The sequence below is a fragment of the Austrofundulus limnaeus genome, unplaced genomic scaffold (assembly GCF_001266775.1).
Source record: "Austrofundulus limnaeus strain Quisiro unplaced genomic scaffold, Austrofundulus_limnaeus-1.0 Scaffold797, whole genome shotgun sequence".
NCBI classification, from domain to species: Eukaryota; Metazoa; Chordata; class Actinopteri; order Cyprinodontiformes; family Rivulidae; genus Austrofundulus; species Austrofundulus limnaeus.
Genome location: NW_013953199.1, coordinates 11,085 through 34,397, shown reverse-complemented (window position 1 = coordinate 34,397; position 23,313 = coordinate 11,085). Strand labels below are relative to the sequence as shown.

Genomic DNA, 23,313 nt, shown 5'->3' with positions numbered 1-23,313 from the left:
AATGAAAACTTTTTCACCACCACAGAAAGTATTAAAGGGAAAATTTGGTCCTGTCTGCTGAGCTGCCTTTAAAAAAATAGCTCAAACTTTTAACTTCAGTATCTTAATTCAAATAAATCATTTATTTTTACCTGTGAAAAGGTTTTCTTCTATATTTACTAACTCCTCTGCTCTAAATCCACCTTTTTAAGTTTGTATTTTGATCACGGTTTGAGATTTCTCTCCCGTTTTGTTGGTTTTTGAATCAGTTTATCAGTTGCCCTTTGTTCAGTTTCACCTGCAGGGTAAACAAGTCTTTAAGAATCCACAAACAGATCTCAGATCAGTCGCTGCACCGTTCAGGAATTTCTGCCGATGCCAGCAGGAGTCGAGCAGTTGGCAAAGACTTTTTTTCTTTTTTTATGTGTGTGAACAGATAAGAGAGCAAAAAGTAAAATGGAGGAGCTGTTCAGGCAGGAATTRAATCGTTTAACGTTTGTTTCCTGCCTGTTCAGGTCCACGGGTCATTTCAGGAGCTCAGGACTGAGAAAAAGTCATGTTTGTGAGTTTATTGGAGTTTGGTTCGGAGTGGCGCTGACTGCACCTTTTTTTGACTTCACTGTTGGACTGAGAACGGTCACGCCCAGCAGCTCGGAATCCACGGCTTCAACACCTTTTCATTAAATGTTAAGACATAAAAAAAAAMAACAAGACTCGACTTAAACAGCAATAAAGCATGGAACCGCACATAACCCCTCTGCAGAAATGAGGTTTAGGTGTAAACAAGTTTATGAACGGTGGAGCAGAACGGTTTACAAAAATCAAGTTGTTGCATTTCAAATTCCTGTGAATCTGACTTTTATGTGGAGTTTCAGACTAAAACCCTCTTTGAATCGTTTAAAAYGTGAAAACAAGTCAGCTGATAAACTGAAACTACTCCTTATTGGGTTTATAATCTGCAGAAAGTCTTTTGAATTACACATTTCTTACATCTGATCTGTTATAATCCTATAATCAGAAGCTTTAAATGTATGAGCTTTGAACATTTTGTTAATTTCTGTTTTATTTTTGATCTCTTTTCACTTTAATCACAGTTTGTATCTTTTTATATTCACTTTATCTGCCCACTAAGGTGGTTTAAAGTGGTTTCAAAATAAATTATCACATTTCATGTCAAAGTTTTGTTGTCTTGTTTGGCTCTTTCTTTTGTTTAAACCTTAATTTTTGTTTTAATTAATGTCATGGTTYGTTTTCAAGTATTTTTTCAACATAAAATAACACTTTTATAGGAGTATATTTTAAATTCTGATGATTTTTTTCTCCCACCTTGTACAGAGGATCTAAATAAGATTAACATTTTGCTTTAAACTGTAGAGTTTCTCAGGTAAAAATGTTAAACGATGAGGAGCATAAAACCAGCAAAGGATTTCAGAAAACTGTTTAATACAACCCTAAAACACTTTACACATCAGAAAGTTACCATAAATAGATGTTTGTTGTGTTTTACCAGGAATTAGTCAGGATCACTTGTTTCTGCTGACATTATTTTACAACCTCAGCTCGATAAATTTCAGAAATGTAGTTTTGAATTTTTTTTTAATTTCGTTTACAAAGGTGCTTTTTACCAAGAGAGRCAATTAAATTGAAACAAATGTGTGAATAGAATGAGTTTAAACTGTAAATTAAACCTACGAAGCTAATTAAAACAGTTAAACGTTCTTTAATCTATTTTTTTATTTAACACTGATCTGCCTGAAAATTCACATCCAGATGTTCAAATATTCAATATCTTCATTCAGCTAATATCAAGAGAATTAGTTTATGTAGATTATAAATTAAACATTTAAGATTTTTTTTCTACTTAATGGCAAAATAAAAAATGAAATGTCCTGCTGCTGTTGTTTAAAATGCCGTTGTGACGTGAGCAAAGAAATTCTTCCAGAGTCTCTTTAAAAAAAAACTTGATTTTAATTTTAAAAATGATGTCACTTCCTGTCTGTCCGCAGGTGAACGTGGGTAAAGGAAGTCACCCCAACATGGTGAAGGTGTTCGGCCCCGGGGTGGAGAAAAGCGGGCTGAAGGCCAACGAGCCCACACACTTCACTGTGGACTGTTCAGGAGCCGGAGATGGTAACACAAACACACACATTAACACACACGTTGCATCGTACAAATGTGTCTGAAGGTGTGCAAACATTTTAGGGTTTTGCTCAACTTTACGGAGATTATGGAGGTTTAATAATGAGATCTAATGGTCTGCTTCATCTATCTGTCATAATAGATGCAGATATGTCTTATAATTAAGTAAATTGTTTCCTAATGAGTGAATTAACTTGATTTAATTCATAAAACTAAAAGAAACCACAACTACTTCCTCCTCCGGCTCAACGAAGCAGCTCTGAAGCTCTCCGTGTGTTTTAGCAACAGGTTTTGTTTTGATGTGTAAACAACACACCAGGACAGAAAGAGAGAGTTTCACTGGTTTAACCTTTCAGGTGAACAGTTTCTGTTGCATGCCATCTCAAGTCTGTTCTCATTCCCTGAATTTTTACTCCTGCTCACTTGTTTCCATTAATAAAAATGCCAAAAGCTGCAAGTATGATCAGACAGACAAAGAAACTATAAACCGAGATGAACCAGCTCCCTCTTGAGGCAGAAACTTTTTTTAAAAAACTGATTCTCAAAGAAGTAAAGWAATCTTGTATAAAACCGTAGGTGACATCAGCGTGGGGATTAAGTGGGATTCCACCACTGACAGCGACCAGGAGGCCGACGTGGACTTCGACATCATCCCCAATGCCAACGACACGTTCACCGTCAAATACGTCCCTCCGGCTGCGGGAAAACTCACTGTTAAAGTCCTGTTCACCGACAAGGTCAAAACAAAAACTGGAAAGCTTTTTTTTTTTTTTAAATGTGGACCAGCGTGTTAAAAAATGCAAATTATTTTTGCACACAGGAAGTTCGACAAAGTCCCTTTATTGTCAAAGTAGACCCGTCCCACGATGCGTCGAAGGTTAAAGCAGAAGGTCCGGGAATCGCTCGCACTGGTGAGACTTTAATCTGGTTTTCTTATAATTTAGAGTACTGGAACCATCCAGGTTACTTTGAGGATTTTTTTTGTCATTGTGACCAATTTTTATTGGCTTTAAATAAATTTCTGCGCTCTCGAACTCGTGTCCAGGTGTGGAGAGCGGTAAGCCGACCCATTTCACAGTGGTGACCAAAGGAGCCGGGAAAGCACCGCTGGATGTTTCCTTCTCCTCTCCCGTCAAAGACTTCGACATCATCGACAACTACGACTACTCTCAGACCGTCAAGTACATGCCAGCCCAGCAGGTAAACCAGACCATCATCAGTATAGCGTTTGAGCATGTCGGTTCTGAGGAAGCGACGTTGGAGTCACCACGATTAATTGTGTCTGAATTGAAAAGAACAGACTCTTTTTTTAAAGTCTCGTCTCAGAACCAGTTGTCTGTTGTTTTTTAGGGGGAGATGAAAATCGCAGTGACATTTGGAGGAGATCCGATTTCCCGGAGTCCCTTCACRGTTGGCGTCGCTGCGCCGATGGACCTCAACAAAGTCACCGTGGACAACCTGGATGGACGTGAGAAACCTTTTTTTTTTTCTTTAGAAGTTGAATAATATAGATGTAGAGRAAAATAAGCAGCAGCAGATTTTAAGAATTAAAACAGGAAGTGGTTTATGGTCTAAATGTGTTTCAGGGGTGGAGGTGAACGAGGAGCAGGAGTTTGAAGTGAGCACTAAAGGTGCAGGAGGYCAGGGTCACCTGGAGGTGGAAGTGGTGAGTCATCGTTTTATTTGTTTATCATCWCTTCTTGTTTCGTTTTTCTAACTTTGACATGTTTTGTAGCTGAGTCCCAGCCAGCGAGCGGTGCCGTGTAAAGTGGAGCCTCTGCCCAGGAAAGCAGACGTCAGTTTGGTCCGTTACACCCCGACGGAGGAAGGGGTGCACGCTGTCAACGTGTCTTATGAYGGACACCCCGTACCTGGGAGCCCCTTCCCTGTGGAGGCCCACCTGCCTCCGGACCCCAGCAAGGTGAAGGCGTTCGGCCCCGGGCTGAAGGGAGGTTTGGTCGGAAACCCGGCYGAGTTCACCATCGACACCAAAGGTGCTGGCACCGGCGGTCTGGGGCTGACTGTGGAGGGGCCGACCGAAGCCAAGATCGAGTGTTCGGACAACGGCGACGGGACCTGCTCCGTGTCCTACCTGCCYACCGAGCCGGGAGACTACCTGGTGAACATCCTGTTCGAAAATGTACACATCCCCGGCTCGCCATTCAGAGCCGACTTCCAGAGGCCCTTTGACCCTTCGAAGGTGGTGGCCTCGGGGTCCGGCCTGAAGCGGGCCAAGGTAAGAACAGATAGATTCTCTTTTTATTAACTTTTTGTCGTCAAACGGTCTCATGATGATGATTTTGCAGGTTGGGGAGATTAGCGTTTTGAACGTGGACTGCTCTCAAGCCGGCCCGGGTCAACTCAGCCTGGAKGCGGTGCCAGACTCCTCTCCGACCAGCCCTACTGGTTCTGGCCTGGGTTCAGGTACCGCTGAAACGGATTCTTTGGATGTTAACTTTGAATGTCAGATATTCACATCTTCTCACTAGACTGTATTTTTCCAGGTATGAAAGCGAAGACAGAGGTCGTGGACAACAAAGACGGGACCTACACCGTGACCTATGTCCCCCTGACCTCCGGCATGTACACTCTGATGCTGAAGTACGGAGGCAAAGCCGTCCCTGGTTTCCCCACCAAGGTGATGGTGGACCCTGCTGTTGACACCTCCAAAGTCAAAGTCTTCGGACCCGGCGTGGACGGAGAAGGTTGGGAGCGGTCCATCTGAATCAGACCTCTTTGGAAGGGTTCTCCAAGTTGTAAAATTTATCGGTTCTTTTCTTTTAAAGCCGTTTTCAGAGAAGCCACCACAGACTTCACCGTAGATGCCCGACCTCTAACCCGAAGAGGAGGGGACCATGTAAAGGCGAAGATCCGGAGCCCAACCAGAGCTCTGACGGACTGCGAGGTCATCGACAACGCCGACGGGACCTACAGCGTCGAGTACACTCCCTTCGAGAACGGTAAGACCCAGAACCCGGATGGAACTCTTTAAACCAGAGGTGCCCAAAGGTTACCAGAATATAATCTCCTGTCTTATGTAGAAACACTATATTTACACTGAGTCTTTTCAACCATTGGTCCAACTATAGGTACAAGGAGCTGTAGTCAGAAAGTCTTAACTCATGGTGCTCATTTTATCTTTGAATTATGTTAAGATTAAACATAAAATACAAGTAACTTCAAGAGACATTTATATTTGATCTAAGCACACATCTAGATTTGCACACCTTTTAAGACCACATATACTCAAATTTTAAATTATGAAAAGTTTCATGAGCCTTTGCTGTCCGAGCAAACGTTGAATTTTCTCTATGTCCATGGGTTGAAAAAAAATACAAMCAAAATGTGGGCAACTGCACTGGCTGCTAGTTTAATCATAAAAAATACAACTTTCCTTTAAGTAGTTGCATTTCGTGTGTTATTGCATTTGGCCCACCGCCCTCAGACTGATTTTAATCTTGGTCCTCTCAGGGAAAATGTTTGGGCACCCCTGCTTTAAATCGTTGATTTTCATCCACGTTGTATGTTTTTTGGTGTGTTTTTCAGGCGTCCACAGCGTTGAAGTTCTTTACGACGACACTCCKGTTCCTAAGAGTCCGTTCAGGGTTTCTGTGTGTGAGGGATGTGATCCCAGCAGGGTGGTGGCTACTGGCCCCGGACTCCAACAAGCCCTGACAGACCAACCCAACAACTTCAACATCGTCACGAGGTACTTCWGTGCAGCTTTAAAGTTTAGTCCCATATTTATTAAAACAGACGGTACCTCTGATTGGTTAACTGCGAATCAAACTGCTGCTGTTTTTGAACAGAGGGGCAGGAATCGGGGGCCTCGGCATCACCGTGGAGGGTCCGTCGGAATCTAAAATGTCATGCAAGGATAACAAAGATGGCAGCTGCAGCGTGGAGTACGTTCCCTACACGCCGGGCCTCTATGACGTCAACATCACCTTTGGAGGAGAGCACATCCCAGGTGTGATCAGCTTCTTATACCTGTATTTAAAATTTTCCACCATTTCATGAGAAAATTCATGTTTTAGTAAAAGAGGCGAGGCTCTCGTGGTGTCTTATTGAGAAAAGATCCAATAAATAGACTGTATTTAAATTTAAATAGTTGCTTTTCTCTCATTTTTCTGATGTTCCGGTGTTTTATTTTAATCTAATAAAAGACGTGTCGAGTGATTAGGTTTAATGTTTGCAACATGTGGCTGAAGTTTCTGGCTCGCGTTAAAAAGCCACAGTTCAGTTTTATAGACTTGGTTTCAAAGGAAAACGAGGCTCGGCKTGTTTTTTGTGTGTAACACTTTAGTAAGATGCTGTCGGGTCGTATTTTCATCAGCTGGAGGTGCAAAATGTTCCTAACAGATTAAATAGTTTTTTTATCGTTTACATCTGTAGCACATGGGGGAATTTAGTTTTTTGTTTCTTTTTTCTTTTTTCTTTTAAATTAAACTTTCTGAGTTTCTCACTTTGGTTTCTTGTGTTTTTTTTTTATGTTTTGTTTCCAGGAAGTCCCTTTAAAGTGCCCGTGAAGGGCTTGGTGGACTCCAGTAAGGTCAAAGTRTCAGGCCCCGGTGTGGGGTCAGGGGTCAGAGCAAATATCCCACAATCCTTCACTGTGGACTGCAGGAAGGCGGGCGAGGCGCCCCTGGTAGTGGCCGTCACGGCCCCTAAAGGCGTCGCAGTGCCGGTGGAGCTGACGGACGACGGGGACGGRACTCACACAGCATCCTACACCCCGACCGTCGAGGGCCTGCACACCGTGTCCGTCAAATACGCAGATGAGGACGTCCCCCGCAGGTACGCACCTGTTCACCTACGCACCCGTTCACCTACGCACCTGTTCACCTACGCATCTGTTCACCTACGCACCTGTTCACCTGTTTACCTATGCACCTGTTCACCTACGCACCTGTTCACCTACGCACCTGTTCACCTGTTTACCTACGCACCTGTTCACCTACGCACCTGTTCACCTGTTCACCTACGCACCTGTTCACCTACGCACCCGTTCACCTACGCACCTGTTCACCTGTTTACCTACGCACCTGTTTACCTACGCACCTGTTCACCTACGCACCTGTTCACCTGTTTACCTACACACCTGTTCACCTACGCACCTGTTCACCTGTTTACCTACGCACCTGTTTACCTACGCACCTGTTCACCTGTTTACCTACGCACCTGTTCACCTACGCACCCGTTCACCTACGCACCTGTTCACCTGTTTACCTACGCACCTGTTCACCTGTTTACCTATGCACCTGTTCACCTGTTTACCTACGCACCCGTTCACTTCGCACCTGTTCACCTGTTTACCTAAGCACCTATTCACCTACGCACCCGTTCACTTACGCACCTGTTCACCTGTTTACCTACGCACCTATTCACCTACGTACCTGTTCACCTACACACCTGTTCACCTACGCAACTTTTTAGTTCACCACGATTAAAATGAGTGACATTCAGAACTTTAATGTGTTTTTTTATGTTTTTGTTGTTTGTTTATTTATTTTCAGTCCCTTCAAGTTCCGAGTTCTGCCGACTCATGATGCCAGCAAAGTGCGAGCCAGCGGCCCCGGGCTGACCAACGGTGTCCCGGCCAGCTTCCCTGTCGAGTTCAACATCGACGCCAGCGACGCCGGTCAGGGCCAGCTGAGCGTGCAGATCACAGTCAGTAACACACACACACACACACACACACACACACACACACACACACACACACACACACACACACACACACACACATACACATAGATACATACACACATCGAAAAACACTTCAACATTTTAACCGGTTTTGATTCAGGATCCGGACGGAAAACTGAAGCAGCCCAGTATCCATGACAATGGTGACGGTACCTACACCGTGTCCTACATCCCCGACCGCACAGGCCGCTAYACCATCGTCATAAAATACGGTGGCGACGACATCCCTGCGTCGCCCTACAGAGTCCGTGCCACGGCGACCGGAGACGCTAGCAAGTGCACGGTCACCGGTAAGATAAAAGTTAAATGTAAAAACACCTCTGAGGAGGTGAATAAACCAAAGGGGAGGATCTGAAAGTGTTTGTGTTTCAAAGGTCCGGGCRTTGGGCCCACCGTGGCCATCGGCGAGGAGCTGGGTCTGATGGTGAGCACCAAGGGCGCCGGGAAGGGGAAGGTGAGCTGCGTGGTGGTGCAGCCCGACGGCAGCGAGGTGGAGGCCGAGGTGCTGGAGAACGAGGACGGCACCTTCGACATCTTCTACACCGCGCCCGAGCCCGGGAGCTACGTCATCTACGTCCGCTTCGGAGGAGAAAACATCCCGCGCAGCCCCTTCAAAGTCCTGGTGAGAGTCGGACCACCACAGCCCRTGTTCTGTCCGTCTGTGCTACCCATCAATCCGTCCTACATTGTGGCAATGCACAGACCGAGGTTACGTCATATGTTGCTGACTCAGCAGATTTCTTACCAATATACGCTACCTGTAGAAGTTAAGTTTTATTTAATTAAGCTACTTTACTCAAACATATTAACACAAATGGCTCTTTTGCTGTTTGCAATATTATCATGTAAACAGGAAACTAGTCCCATTGTTTAGCATCACTTATAAGTTTATGATCAATGGATTGTGGACATATTTGTCAGTGGCTTCAGTTTGATGTCTGTAATATCTTTATTATACTGTAAACAACGAGCGACACTTTGTTTAGCATCAACCATGTGTTAGCTTTTCATTTTAAACGCTTTGGATATTCTGAGGAAGGTGATGGTCTTGTGATTTTAGAAAGGTTTTTGTTGTGTATATAAATTGTTCCAATGYTATGCTAAGCAGAACTCCTAAGCTTCACTTCAGTAACATCATCACTCAAAGAATTTTATCCGATGATGAAATTTTTGTAAACATGACGGTAGCGGTTTTCGATGGGTAGCACCGACAGTAGACCGAGCTATCGAGCCGCTCTACGCTAGCAACATGTGATGAGGTAGCACAGATCGTCAGAACAYCTGTCCGTCCAGTTGTGACCTGAACACTTTTTTCCTCCTGGCCATAAAACCAACCTCTGGACCCCCTGATCTGGTCCGTGTCAGATATAATAATCTTTACTGTCATGTCTTCAGGCTACAGATGAAGTACCCATCATGCAACAGCAGATGTCTTCACARAAACAGGCCACTCCTCCTGGAGTTGGCTTCCAGCCTTGGGTACCAGAACACACACGCACCAACACACACTCTGACCTTCCAAGCATTTTAAATATCTATATTTTAACCAAAGAAGTGGTCTTCATTAATGATTCTCCAGACTTTCTGAAGGTCTTGCAAAGTTGTTTTTCTTGGACTTTGGCTCCTTCTTCACTCTTTATCTCCAGTCATATTTTACATTTGTTAAAAAATATATTTTAAATCAAACAAACTTACACCTCAGGACTGAATGAGTGGAAAAGCCGCCTCAAGAGAAACAAAACAAGATCTTCAACAGATTAGAAATTCTGGATCTTTGGGAGTAAAGTATTGTTTAAAACTTTTGCATGTTCAAACATCGTTACACACCTACACTCTCCTCTGTTGCAGGTGAACGGTTCTTCTTTAACATCTCTCTTTTCGTTTTAAAGTTTTCTGTCGCTCGCTCCGCCTCCGTCGCTTCTCCTTTTTGTCTCGGCCAATGGGATCGCAGAGAGCTAGTGACATCATGAAAATAACCACTTAGTGTCTGGRTTTTGTTCTTCTTCATCACCACCCGCTTCGGATGTTATCATCCATTGAATGGACATTATTAGCCGTTATCAGTCCCATAGAATGGCWTCACACTRTCAGCTGCTTAATATGAGGCATAAAGCCACTAARGTYAATTTTAGAGAAAATGACATGGGCTACGATAAAGTAGACTGGACTCCAGCGATAGCAGATTGTTGCATTCCAAYGTAYATGGCACTGGTAACCCACTAGGTGGCACTGTCGAGACAGTCTGAAGCCATTCTATGGGACTGATAACCACTAATAACRTCCATTTAATGGACTGATAACATCCAAACTGGCTGTCRTCACTGTGGCTGCCTCACAAAGTTCTCCCACTCTACACTCTTCTTCCTGCTTCACTTAACTCCACCTCCTAAGGTGCCCCTCGTTGTGGGCGGGGCTTGGATGCATGTAAGGGAGAGTCTGTCCTGGACTGTTGACCTCCGTCTGTGTGTCTCCTCCAGGTGACGTCAGACAACTACAAATCTGTCAGCAGCAGTGTGAACGGCAGCGGCTTCAGACCGTTTGATATGGTGATACCRTTCTCCTTCAGGAAGGGAGAAATCACTGGTAAGGACCGGACCGATGCTGGATTGTTTACAACTTATCAGTGAAGTCTTTGATGCTGAATCCTTTCTGTCTGCCTCAGGTGAGGTGTTGATGCCTTCAGGTAAATCTGCTCAGCCTCTGATCACGGACAACCTGGACGGGACGGTGACGGTGCAGTACTCGCCCACCGAGGCCGGCCTGCACGAGATGCACATCAAATACAACGGCACGCACATCCCAGGTGAGCCGCAGGGACTGACTGCAGCTTCAATTAAAAAACATGTTGGAGGCTTTTTTTTACAGATGTTCATCATGAATMTTGTGTTTCAGAGTCCCCCCTTCAGTTCTACGTGAATCACGCCAGCAGTCCAAACGTGACTGCGTACGGTCCTGGACTGAGCTACGGGGTCGCCAACAAGCCGGCCACGTTCACCGTCTTCACAGATGAGGCTTCTGAGGGTAACGAGCAGAGGACAATCAGTGTTTGATTAGTTTGGAGCGTTTTGTTTAAATTGTGTAGAAGCAGCAGAGCTTTGTTAAACGACCTGACTTCCTGTCCCTCCAGGAGGTCTGGACTTGGCCATCGAGGGTCCATCCAAAGCAGAGATCAGCTGCGTGGACAACAAAGACGGGACGTGCAGCGTCAGCTACCTACCCACTCTGCCGGGAGATTACAACATCCTGGTCAAATACAACTACGAGCACATCGCCGGCAGCCCCTTCAACGCCAGAATAATCGGTCAGAGCACAAAGATGTTTACGTTTGGTTTTTATTTCACCATCGAGCACTGAACTGCAATAAGGGACGAGTCTTTGTGCTTTCAGACGACAACCAGCGGCGCTCTCAGGTCAAACTGGGCTCGGCGGCAGATTTCTCTCTGGACATCAACGAGAGCGACCTGAGCGTGTTGACCGCCAGCATCAAGGCGCCGTCCGGGCGCGACGAGCCCTGCCTGCTGAAGAGGATGGCCAACAACCACATCGGTAACACCAGTCGGCTCGTACTCTCATTTCTTTAGCTCTTGATGTCAACTCCATCCACAATTTTTGTTTCATTTAAAAAAAAAACCCCACGTCTCAAACCGTTCAGCTCATTAAAACCATGGTTGCTGTTTGGYATTTCAACCTCTGCTTTTTCTGCCAATTTATTTTCTCATTAAAATTATTTATTATTAACATCCTTTAAATCTTTCAAAATGTTTATAATCTTTACTGTTTTTAACTTTTTGTTCTGGTTCTGCTTTTTTATTCTTTCTGTTCAGCTTCAACTTATTTTTTTTTCTAATTGTAGCTTATTTCTGCCAATTTTGAGCTTTTTTTCTGTATTTACAACTTTTTTTAAAGCTTGTATTAGCGTATTTTTGCTAATTTAAGATTTTCTATGCTTTATTTCTTTCTGCCTTTTTAGCTACTTTGTATCTTTTTTCAGCTAATTAGATTTTTTAATCTAAATTAATTGATTTCTGATAATTTCAGCTTCTTTCTGCTTAATTTAGCAAAAAACCTCCTGCGTCTTTGTGCTTATTTCAGTTTTTTTAGGCCTCTCTGTTTCTTTCTACTAATTTTAAGATTTTTTATGTCAACTGGTTTCTGCCATTTTAGCCACTTTGTATACATTTTCAGCTAATTTGATTATTTTTTCATCTAAATTCACCCATTTCTGCTGATTTCAGCTTCCTGCTTAATTTAGCAAGAAAGCTGCATTTTTGTGATTATTTCAGCTTTATCAAATACTTTCTAAGCTATTTTTCTGCTAATTTTTGTTGCTTTAGCTAACAATTAATTGCATCTTTATTGTGCTCTTTTTCTTTTTCTTCCATCGACGTGAGCTTTTTAAAAAAAAATTCCACCGCTTGTCTGCTAATTTCAGCTTGTTTCTGCTGCTTTTTTTCAGCTAAAATCAGCTCTTTAAACTGAACTCACATTAACAGTTTTRATATTAAACATTTTCAGAATAAAGCATTCACGTTACATTTTCACAGTTCTTATTTTTTTTAATATCGTCTCCTTCCAGGTATCTCTTTCATCCCCCGGGAGGTGGGCGAGCACGTGGTCAGCATCCTGAAAAATGGCCGCCACGTCCCCAACAGTCCCATCACCATCATGGTGGTCCAGTCCGAGATCGGCGACGCGGGACGGGTTAAAGCTCACGGCGACGGCCTTGTCCACGGCACCACCTTCAACGACGCCAGCTTCGTGGTCGACACCCAGGAGGCCGGTGGGTTCGGTCGGCTTCACTCAGAACTGAAACCTGGTCCGGGATTAACCAACCAGATTGATCCGTTTGTGCTCGTCTGCAGGTTATGGTGGTCTGGCTCTGTCGGTGGAAGGTCCCAGTAAGGTGGACATCCAGACCAGGGACTTGGAGGACGGGACCTGCGAAGTGACTTACTGTCCTACTGAACCTGGGAACTACATTGTCTCCATTCGCTTTGCTGAGGAACACATCCCAGGCAGGAACAGGCTTTTATTTTGAAATCACAACAGATTGACAAATAACCTTCTGCTGAGAAACTAATTTATTTCCTCTTAGAAATACGTTAATCCTTTTTTTTATCTGCTTCAGCCAATTGTCTTCTTATACTATTAGATTTTAGCTAATCTTTTGCTGCTTTTAGCTTAAAGTTTGGAGGTTTTAGCTAACATTTTTGACAGTTTAGATAGTAGCTAACCTTTGCTACTTTTAGTTATTAGCAGGTCTTTAGATACTTTAAGCTAAACTTTTACAATTTTAAGCTTGCCTTTTGGTGGGGGTGTGTTCATTTTTATCAGACTGTAAATTTGGTTACAGAAAAATTTAGACCGTTTATGCGCCAACAGGAAGTCCATTCACGGTGCGGGTGACCGGTGAGGGTCGCATACGAGAAAGCATCACCCGTCGACAGAAGGCGGCGTCGATCGCCAGCGTGGGGAGTGTGTGTGACCTCAACCTGAAGATACCAGGTAAAAACACACATTCTGGTGTAAACGAGGTGTTTTTAATTAAACTGGTTTAAAGGTYTGATCAGCTGAAGCAGAGAATTTGAGACGGAGATGACAAACGTCATAAAGTTTCCTGTCTTCTCTGGTTTCATGTTTTTACTTCTTGTTGTTCTTGTTATCCTTCAGTCTGTACTGTTTAACATTTCTTTACTTTTGTTCCAAATCTGTTTTTTTTCTTCTCCATCATTTCCTCCTCAGCTTCTTATTTTTCTCCTCCTTTCTCTTGTGCTTCATCCTTACCCTTCCTCTGTGTCCTCCTCCTCTTCCTCCTTTCCCTCCATCTCTCTCCTCCAGTAAGTTGGTTCCTCCTGGTCTTGTCTCAGCACCACTTGTCTCGTTCTTCCTTCCKCTCCTCTTGCTCCCTCCGGTGGTCCGGAAGACCCAGGCGTGGTGCGGCTCCGGATCGGAGCGCCTCTCCGAGACGGGTCTGCCTCATCTCCGGCCTCTCCAGCCYGGTTTTGGCGGGAAGAGCGAGAGGCGTTTGGGTTGTTGATGCCTTCAGGTCTGCTGGTAGAGCTGGGGTGGAGGGTGCGTTTTAACTCCTGGGGGGGTTTCTGTGAAAGCTTTGTAACGTGACGCGCTTCACTTTTTTATTTTGCACACTTTACAATCGAACAAGCTAATAGCTGTGCGGGGTCAGGTCAGGAGGTTCTTCGTTGCACAAAGCTCAATAWTTACACACTGTTTTAAAAAGCTTTGTCTCTTTGCAGCGATGGACATGCAGGACATCACCGCWGAAGTCACTTCGCCGTCCGGATCCAGGAAGCCCGCTGAGCTGGTCGCCACGGGCCACGACACGTACTATGTGCGTTTCGTGCCGACGGAGATGGGCGTGCACAGCGTGAGCGTCAGGTACAGGGGCGTGCACGTGCCTGGCAGCCCCTTCCAGTTCACCGTGGGGCCGCTGGGAGAGGGAGGCGCCGACAAAGTGAGAGCAGGAGGTCCGGGGCTGGAGGGAGCTCTGACGGGAGAGCCAGGTAGGCACATCTGGATGGAAAGTCTCATAAAATAGAACAAAACCTTGATTTGTTTTCTCTGTCGCTCCAGCTGAGTTCAGCATCTGGACGAGGGAGGCRGGAGCTGGTGGTCTGTCCGTGGCGGTGGAGGGACCCAGCAGGGCGGAGATCTCTTTCGATGATCGCAAAGACGGTTCCTGCGGCATCTCTTACGTGGCTCAGGAGCCCGGTAGCTAACGCACACGCCTCACCGGATCTTAAAAACACCTGCCGCRCCTTTAACTCACCTTCTCGCTCCCTCCTTTTCCTTTCCAGGTGATTATGAGATTTCRGTGAAGTTTAACGAGCAGCACATACCCGAGAGCCCCTACCTGGTTCCAGTTGTTGCTCCGATGAACGACGCCCGGCGCCTCACTGTTGCCGGCCTTCAGGTGAGGCACGAGGAGACACCTCCACACCCGGAAACTTTTTCCTGCTTTTATTTTATTTTTTCCAAAGGGCTCTTGAGAATCAGTTGCATAAACGAGTGAGCTCATGAATGAGAACAGAAGTGAGAGTTCAGCCTCCTGAGACCCTGTGTCCTCATATGAGGACATTGCATTTGGCCTTTTACCCATGATGCATATTTTTTTCAACTTTAACTTATTGGCCTCATTAATAGACACTACCAGCACCCTCTAGTGGTCCCATGACAATATTACATTCATTTTGAGTGAAAACAAGATGGCAGGTATCCCAATAAAAAAACTTCTACTACAACTCTGGTAAGAAAAATGCCAAAGTAAAAACCCAAATTACTCTATTTATTCATGTATAATACTAGAAATTTAACCCTAAATCATCCATAAAGTGGGGGGATAGTATTATACACGGGTTATTGACAATTAGATTTTTATGCTTCGTAAGCTCAAAAAATGATGACCGTATTATACTCGAGATCATATTATACAGGAATAAATACGGTACCTTTCATGCTTGAAACCAGTGTATTAATGCACRGTTACACATTTAACTTCATAAGGCATGCAAATTTAACTTTTTTAACAGCTGAAGCAAAGAACAATGTTGGTAAAGATAAAGTCCTCATTTGAGGACATTGGGACTATAATTTTATTAATTTAGCCTTGTGGTTGGTTAAACCTGCAAATATTTAAGAGTTTACAAATGTAAATGGTGTAAGTGGTATATTTGGTCAAACTTTTGTTAAACAAATCTGGAAATATTTAGAACAGTTCACAAGCATAAATAGTTCTTGCAAGTGGTAAATTTGTTCAACCAATTAATTAAACCGAGGATGTTCTGGTCAAATCATCTGCAATTTCCTGCCATTATGTCACGTAACGTGTTCTTCAAACTGAGGAGCAATCTGAAAGTTCTCATGGATGATGATGATGATGATGATGATCACCAAAATTACTAGGAAATTTGAACCACCAGAAAGACTACCCTGAAGTTTCTCAAGTTTTGCATGGTAATTTCTCAGGTATTCCTCAAAAATGGTGACATTTTCAGACCCAGTGTCCTCATATGAGGACATTTTTTTACAAAATGCACTTCCTGTACCATAGAGTCTAGTTTGTATTAAATCCTACTAATTTATCTTAGAGAAAGAAAAGATGCACATCCAGGGTCTCAGGAGGTTAAAAAAGACTTTTCTTTATGCAGCTGGCCTCAGGAACGTGGCCACAGCCAGTCGAACAGTTTCTGTGACGTAAACACTGAGTTGTGAGTTTTCGCCTGGCTCTGGTCATCCCTGCTTTATTTTGGTGTGGAACTGTGGGTGTTTCTCTTGTGTTTCATTTAAAGGCTTTCAACAGAACCCTCGGCTCTTCGCTCAGCTGCAGCAGCCGGGCCTCAGCTTGTCCTCCTGCCTGCTTTTTGTTTGTTGTGAGTCTGTTGTTTTGAAGTTTGTCTGAGTTCCCCGTGCCCCTCCGCAGGAGTCTGGTCTCAAGGTGAATCACCCAGCTTCCTTTGCGGTGCGTCTGAACGGAGCGCAGGGCAGGATGGAGGCCAAGGTCCACAGTCCGTCTGGAGCTCTGGAGGAGTGCGTTGTCACCGAGCTGGAGAGAGGTCTGTTGGGGTTTTACTGGTGGACGGAGGTCCGATCAACCCACCTGGTACTTTCTTCTGGTTCGGATACTAAAACACATCTTCTGCTTCTTCTCTCTCTCCCTCTCTTTTTTTTTTAGACAAATACGCTGTCCGCTTCATCCCCAGGGAGAACGGCCTCCATACCATCGATGTGAAATTCAATGGTTCGCATATCCCGGGAAGTCCTTTCCAGGTCCGAGTTGGAGAACCGGGACAGACTGGAGAGCCCGGTCTGGTTTCGGCATACGGAGCAGGACTGGAGAGGGGCACCACAGGTGAGTCACCCRACAAAACGGACTTCACGTGAACTCGTTAGCAAAGATCCTGCATCAGGGGTGTTAAATTTTCGTAGGCGTCCAGTCAGAGTTTGTCATCAACAACACTAAAGCCGGACCCGGATCTCTGGCCGTGACCGTCGAGGGTCCGTCTAAAGTTAAGCTGGACTGCCAGGAGGTTCCAGAAGGTTACAAAGTGCTCTACACTCCCATGGCACCTGGGAACTACCTGGTCAGCATCAAATACGGAGGACCCAACCACATCTCTGGGAGTCCCTTCAAGGCCAGAGTCACGGGTACATGAAGAACAGAACCAGCAGAACCACGACCTGCAACTGAAAGATCTTTGAGTTTAATGTCTTGATTTTCCTCATGAAGGTTTGTTTGGTTTATCCGTCAGGTCCTCGGCTGGTCAACGTAGCAAACGTGAGCGAGACGTCGATGCTGACCCTGGAGGCGCCTGTGAGGGGGACCAGCAGCTTCGGTGCCGTGCCCGGACTGGGTGACTCTGACGCCAGCAAGGTTCTGACCCGAGGACCCGGCCTCAGCAAGGCCTTCGTGGGCCAAAGGAGCAGCTTCACCGTCGACTGTAGCAAAGCTGGTAGGAAACTCTTCTCTTCCAACAGAATCTGTTTGAAACGGCGTTTTTCTTCTTCACCCACTCCTCCACCTCCCCTCAGGTAAGAACATGCTGCTGGTGGGCGTGTACGGCCCTCAGGTCCCCTGCGAGGAGGTTCTGGTCAAACACCTGGGCCACCTGCAGTACAACGTCAGTTACCTGCTGAAGGAGCGGGGCACCTACATCCTGGTGGTCAAGTGGGGCGACGATCACGTCCCGGGGTCTCCGTTTAACGTCACCGTCCCGTGATCCGACAAAGGACCTAAAAAATCTAAATCTGCACCGAGTTTTATTTCCTGAGYTGAAGAGGAAACATCAGCTGCTTTATGAATTACTGTCTGAGTTTCTGGCTTTTAAAACGTGTCAAATAATAAAAACTAAAAATAAAGAAAAAAAACAGGAAACAGACATCTGATTGGACAGATGTTTGAATGCAGTGAATTCAAGAAACAAAATGGTGGATTTAATCAAATTGATGTATTAATTACTGCTGCCTTGAAACTATCAGCTGAATCTGTTGCATTTAGTATATTTTGTACCAACAGTTGATGAAAATCTCACGTGTTTCTGGTCGGCCATAAGAAACCAGCTAATAGAATTGAATCTGAGCTTAAATGARTCAGCCTCTCAGTTAAAAAAGAAAAACTGGACTTTTTTTGTGCGGATTGTTTTTGTCGTCGTTCAGCTTTGTCTCCCAGAATTCCTGTCGATTCATGTTGAATGTTTTCTGTTTACGCTGCCTTCAAACTGCTGTTTCCTGCACAACACACTACTTAACGTGGAGTTCAGGGGTTGGTATTTGTCCTCAGTCCCTTCCTGAACCTCCACACCAACAGACCTGACTTAGATGATCAGACTCCTGATGTGGTGCATCTGATCTGAGTTTGGTTCTGTCCTAACCTTCCTGTTGTCGCCTCATCACTGCTACTTTTGATACTTTTTTTAAAAAATGTGTTTTTGTGCTGGAGGTGGGAGAAGCATCTCATTTTGTATTAGGGAATAGGTGTCTTGATATGAAACTAAATCCTGATGTACTGTACATTTGATCACTAAAATAAACTGGAATGTAGAATATTAAACTCTTCACGGTTGTTCTTTTAAACTTCAGTTCAGTTTTGTTGTTACTTCAATTAACACTTTTATTAATCATAAAATAAAAAGAAATGATCTGAAACCTTGAACATTTTTAGTCAGAACCATAGAGTTTATTAACACTAGAGTGAGCCGCCCCAACCCGTCCACTGTTAGCATCTGTGACGACATGGAGTAAAAATGGTGTAAACAGGGCGTCATATCAACGATTTAACAAGTAGCTCAATTGGATCTGTCACAATTTCTTTTTTATATTTGTATAATAAATTAATTTTTAATTCTTCCACAAAAAAAATCATAAAACAGAGGCGATGGTGAATTGTCAAAAAAACCTCAAGGGGCTTAATAAGTGGCAATCTCCATAGAAGCATATATATTTAATAATTTATAAAAATAAACTTATTTAGAAACCTGAGGATTAATATRGATCTGATTACAATACACAGATCTGTGGTTCAAAATACTCAAAAAATACAAGCTTCAGAATGAAGTAAAAATATTAAAATAACTACTATAAAAAGGAAATCAAATTGGACCTATCTGAGGCGTATTCGAATCATGACTAAAGCATTTCAGGGAAAAACATATCAATTTTATATCAGGGATTAAACACAAATAATAAACATTCACCCAATATGTTAAGGTGAAATGAGAGGAAGAACTTGATGTATAAATTACAGATTGTGGCTTTGAATGTGGAAGGTTCATCATTCAACTAATTCATGAATCCGGAGAGAATCTGCATGGAAAAATCAGATTCACTTTTTTATCACACCAAAACTGAAAAATAAACATCTCTGAGTTCTAAGAAATGTTGGCGAGGATGTGGATCCTTTAATGTAAACCATTCACACATCTTTAGGAAATGTAATAAAATAACTATGTTTTGGGAAATGATATCCAGCGAGTTACAGAAAGTACTAGGATATTTTCATACCAAAAACTTGCTTAGATCTACCGGTATATCTTGGCAGATTTTCAGAAAGCTGGTAGCAGCCAAAAAAGCAATCACCAAGAACTGGGGAAAGGAAACGAATGAATTATTATGTAATGGTTACAAAAATGCTTATTACATTTTTTTTAAATTCTTTTGCATCAAAGCTTCATTCTGAGTGATAAGATGCTAATACACTGACATTTGTGCCCTGTAAAAATACTGAGTAGAAAGGAAATTTGCATTTTTTTTWAAAAAAAGTCAATTTTTCTATTATAGGAATTATTTTTTGCTCATTAAATATCAAATTTATGGGGTAACTTCAACATTTCAAAGTGTTTCATCAAAAGGTGAAGTTTTTGTGGTGGTGCAAAAATCTGCCTTTTTTTGCACTTTTCCAGACGTAGTGATTTTTGAGGTCCAGATTCTCAGAATCTAATCGACCCAATTATCTGGAAATAATTGGCACCTTATACTACTGAAAGGCAAGCAGTGATAAGTCAACCTTTTAATCACACAGTGTCATCTAGTGGATTTTTTTACATTACAGATGGAAACCAATTTGTAGGAAAGACTCAATGTAGGTCAAGTTCAGTACATGACTTAAGCCAAATTCACACTACCGAAGTCGGCACGGATTGTTGCAGTTTCATGACGAAATTTACGTCACCGGTGTTCTCGGCGTAGACTCTTTTAGCACAACTTTTTACCCCCTCCACTTACAACAGTCTGGTCTAAAGTTTGTGGGCGTTAGTGCTGAAAGCACGTGGACCCTGCATTTTACTTCTACCACTCGATTAAGAGTAAGAAAAAAGAAAAAAAGACTCACTTCCAGAGCCGACTGTTGTATCAGAAAGCAGACATAAGAATAGGGGTGTAAGAAAATATCGATACACTGAAATATTGCGATATTTCATTTCCCGATGCTGTATCAATTTTTTTATTAAGGTTTAAAATGTCAACTTTCCTGCTAGCCGTTCATTTTTATGTTGTAGTTCAGCCTCTGACCACTAGTTGGAAGCAGTGAGCCAGCCATTTGGCTCCTTTACCTCTTGAGGTAGAGGCTATTGTTAAGTGTTGGGTGACCATATTGTAATTAGTTCAGCTTCAGAACAAGAATGTTCCTGGCTTAAGTCAGTAAACCAACTGACAGTGGTGGGCAGCACTGATCAAAAAATTTGTTCTACTAGCCCTAAAACACTAACATAATATTTAGGTCCCCTAACTCTAAAGCACTGAAATAACCCAGTCAACCCATGAGCATTCTTTAACAGACAACATGAGTCACATGTTGCTCTCTTAAGACTTAATATATGAACCCAAATATGACTGTGAAATGTCAATGTTAAGTCTCTTAAGACTGTGTGTGATTTATATTTTACAATCATGAAGTCTCTCATTCAGCCGCACGGCTCGGCTCAGAACAACAGTCAAATACCTGATTGTAATTTGTTCAGTGTGATACAGAAAAAAACAACAAAAAAAAAACACACTGTCCTCAATTCTTCTTGCGGTGATATCAACCTGCATTGATCCATAAATTGCGCACAACTTTACCAGCAACAAATCTATTGTCTTCATCCTGTGGAGCTGAGGAATCATCACATCTGAGCAGTTCTGAATTAATCTGCTGAGTTGACAAAGATTTTTTTCTCAGTGAGAATTAAAATGTTTATTAGACAACTCCCACATTCTGTTCTCCTCAGCTGTGTGTGCRCCTCGCAGGCCTGCGCTCTGCGTGCGTTTCCAACTACGTGATAAAAATATCAAAACTTTACAGTTTACAGACTGGACTGAGATTCTTTGATCATTTTTAGACTGATCTATTTTCTTGTATGCGGTTAAATGATTTTCAGTCCCGGGGTTCGGTTTCATGATAGTTCAAGTTTAAACAATAAAAACTCAAACTAAAATAAAAATCTAAACCATGTTCAGACGCTCCTTACATCCAGAAACAGAACAGAGTCATATTTCTGTGGATTCAGGTCAGATCCGTGACTTTGTGGGTTAAAACTGTCGACTGAAAAACTTTGCGTGRMTGCCTCACATTCTCACGGCAGGTTCAAAGTGTGCATATATTTACRCAGACTTTCATGCAACATTGRTTTTTATACATCCCAACGTGGGCRTAGAACCTGGCSCACGCAACATTTTATGCGAATGCACCGTTTATACATGAGGGCCCTGGTGGATAAGTGACACACATATGAACAAAATGTGTGACAGCTTTCACCTTCAGCTGTTAACATTAACGTTGATCAATAACATTTATAGACCTCAGTTAGTGCTTCTAAATTTAACAAGTGCTTATCTACTAAGAAATTAAAAACATTAGCAAAAGCCCTAAAGCACTAAACAGGAAACTAGTTCCCCGTGCTTTAGTGGAACTGTGCCCACCACTGCCAAATGACTGACCAGAATGCTAAAGAGTTAAATAGCAATATAAAAGAAATCATTTATATGCTCGATCGGGCAGGCAGTGGGACAAATCCACCTGCACAAATTTACAGCATCTGTCCAGTGTGGACTCTCATGTGTGAGTTTAAAGTACCTTTCTGGCTAAATCTTTGTCCACAATCCCCACATGCAAACGGTTTCTGTCCTGTGTGGACAAACATGTGTGAGTTCAAATGAGCCTCACGGCTAAATCTACGTCCACAGTCCTCACATAAAAATGGTTTCTGTCCTGTGTGGACTNGTCCTCACATAAAAATGGTTTCTGTCCTGTGTGGACTTTCATGTGTTTGTTTAAATTAGCCTTAAGGCTAAATCTATGTCCACAGTCCTCACATACAAACGGTTTCTCTCCTGTGTGGACTACCAAGTGTGAGTTTAAATGGTACTTTTGGCTAAATCTATGTCCACAGTCCTCACATACAAACGGTTTCTCTCCTGTGTGTACTCTCATGTGTTTGGTTAAATTAATTTTAAGGCTAAATCCATGTCCACAGTACTCACAAACAAATGGTCTCTGTCCTTTGTGGTCTCTCATGTGACTGTTTAAACTATGCTCCTGGGTAAATCTATGTCCACAGTCCTCACATACAAATGGTCTCTGTCCTTTGTGGACTCTCATGTGACTGTTTAAATTACGCTCCTGGGTAAATCTATGTCCACAGTCCTCACATACAAATGGTTTCTGTCCTGTGTGGACTCTCAAGTGTTTGGTTAAATTAGTTTTAAGGCTAAATCTATGTCCACAGTCCTCACATACAAACGGTTTCTCTCCTGTGTGGACTACCAAGTGTGAGTTTAAATGGTACTTTTGGCTAAATCTATGTCCACAGTCCTCACATACAAATGGTTTCTGTGCTGTGTGGACTCTCAAGTGTTTGGTTAAATTAGTTTTAAGGCTAAATCTATGTCCACAGTCCTCACATACAAACGGTTTCTCTCCTGTGTGGACTCTCATGTGTGAGTTTAAACTTTTCTTCCAGCTAAATCTATGTCCACAGTCCTCACATACAAACGGTTTCTCTCCTGTGTGGACTCTCATGTGTGAGTTTAAACTTTTCTTCCAGCTAAATCTATGTCCACAGTCCTCACATACAAACGGTTTCTCTCCTGTGTGGACTCTCATGTGTGAGTTTAAACTTTTCTTCCAGCTAAATCTATGTCCACAGTCCTCACATACAAACGGTTTCTCTCCTGTGTGGACTCTCATGTGTGAGTTTAAACTTTTCTTCCAGCTAAATCTATGTCCACAGTCCTCACATACAAACGGTTTCTCTCCTGTGTGGACTCTCATGTGTGAGTTTAAACTTTTCTTCCAGCTAAATCTATGTCCACAGTCCTCACATACAAACGGTTTCTCTCCTGTGTGGACTCTCATGTGTGAGTTTAAACTTTTCTTCCAGCTAAATCTATGTCCACAGTCCTCACATACAAACGGTTTCTCTCCTGTGTGGACTCTCATGTGTGAGTTTAAACTTTTCTTCCAGCTAAATCTATGTCCACAGTCCTCACATACAAACG

General features: G+C 43.2%; 2 protein-coding genes across 3 annotated transcripts in view; one reads left to right on the top strand and one right to left on the bottom strand.

Annotated features, from left to right (window-relative positions):
* flnba (filamin B a) overlaps positions 1–18,391 on the top strand; it is a 44,382-nt gene extending 25,991 nt beyond the window's left edge. Inside the window, exons 16-48 of one of the 2 annotated variants that reach the window (XM_014028683.1) lie at positions 1,986–2,109; positions 2,695–2,855; positions 2,939–3,029; positions 3,164–3,318; positions 3,469–3,586; positions 3,705–3,784; positions 3,854–4,354; positions 4,425–4,542; positions 4,623–4,823; positions 4,905–5,078; positions 5,665–5,827; positions 5,928–6,088; positions 6,624–6,915; positions 7,635–7,788; positions 7,928–8,117; positions 8,202–8,449; positions 9,223–9,306; positions 10,305–10,410; positions 10,490–10,630; positions 10,720–10,848; positions 10,955–11,128; positions 11,215–11,373; positions 12,404–12,607; positions 12,690–12,842; positions 13,210–13,332; positions 14,082–14,348; positions 14,419–14,556; positions 14,643–14,758; positions 16,265–16,397; positions 16,517–16,693; positions 16,771–16,989; positions 17,094–17,294; positions 17,374–18,391. In XM_014028683.1, coding sequence (XP_013884137.1) covers positions 1,986–2,109; positions 2,695–2,855; positions 2,939–3,029; positions 3,164–3,318; positions 3,469–3,586; positions 3,705–3,784; positions 3,854–4,354; positions 4,425–4,542; positions 4,623–4,823; positions 4,905–5,078; positions 5,665–5,827; positions 5,928–6,088; positions 6,624–6,915; positions 7,635–7,788; positions 7,928–8,117; positions 8,202–8,449; positions 9,223–9,306; positions 10,305–10,410; positions 10,490–10,630; positions 10,720–10,848; positions 10,955–11,128; positions 11,215–11,373; positions 12,404–12,607; positions 12,690–12,842; positions 13,210–13,332; positions 14,082–14,348; positions 14,419–14,556; positions 14,643–14,758; positions 16,265–16,397; positions 16,517–16,693; positions 16,771–16,989; positions 17,094–17,294; positions 17,374–17,561 — 5,643 coding nt within the window. In that variant the 3' untranslated portion in view covers positions 17,562–18,391. The remainder of the gene's footprint in view (positions 1–1,985; positions 2,110–2,694; positions 2,856–2,938; positions 3,030–3,163; positions 3,319–3,468; positions 3,587–3,704; positions 3,785–3,853; positions 4,355–4,424; positions 4,543–4,622; positions 4,824–4,904; positions 5,079–5,664; positions 5,828–5,927; positions 6,089–6,623; positions 6,916–7,634; positions 7,789–7,927; positions 8,118–8,201; positions 8,450–9,222; positions 9,307–10,304; positions 10,411–10,489; positions 10,631–10,719; positions 10,849–10,954; positions 11,129–11,214; positions 11,374–12,403; positions 12,608–12,689; positions 12,843–13,209; positions 13,333–14,081; positions 14,349–14,418; positions 14,557–14,642; positions 14,759–16,264; positions 16,398–16,516; positions 16,694–16,770; positions 16,990–17,093; positions 17,295–17,373) is intronic. The other variant, XM_014028682.1, reaches the window with a different exon arrangement.
* A 3,226-nt stretch (positions 18,392–21,617) lies between these two features.
* Positions 21,618–23,254, bottom strand: LOC106532587 (gastrula zinc finger protein XlCGF8.2DB-like). The gene is made up of 3 exons (XM_014028684.1): positions 22,866–23,254; positions 22,063–22,529; positions 21,618–22,024 (listed from the first exon to the last, which is right to left on the bottom strand). Exons 1-3 carry the CDS (start codon positions 23,252–23,254, stop codon positions 21,843–21,845), a joined length of 1,038 nt encoding a protein of 345 aa, XP_013884138.1. The 3' UTR covers positions 21,618–21,842.
* Between the last annotated feature and the right edge of the window lie 59 nt (positions 23,255–23,313).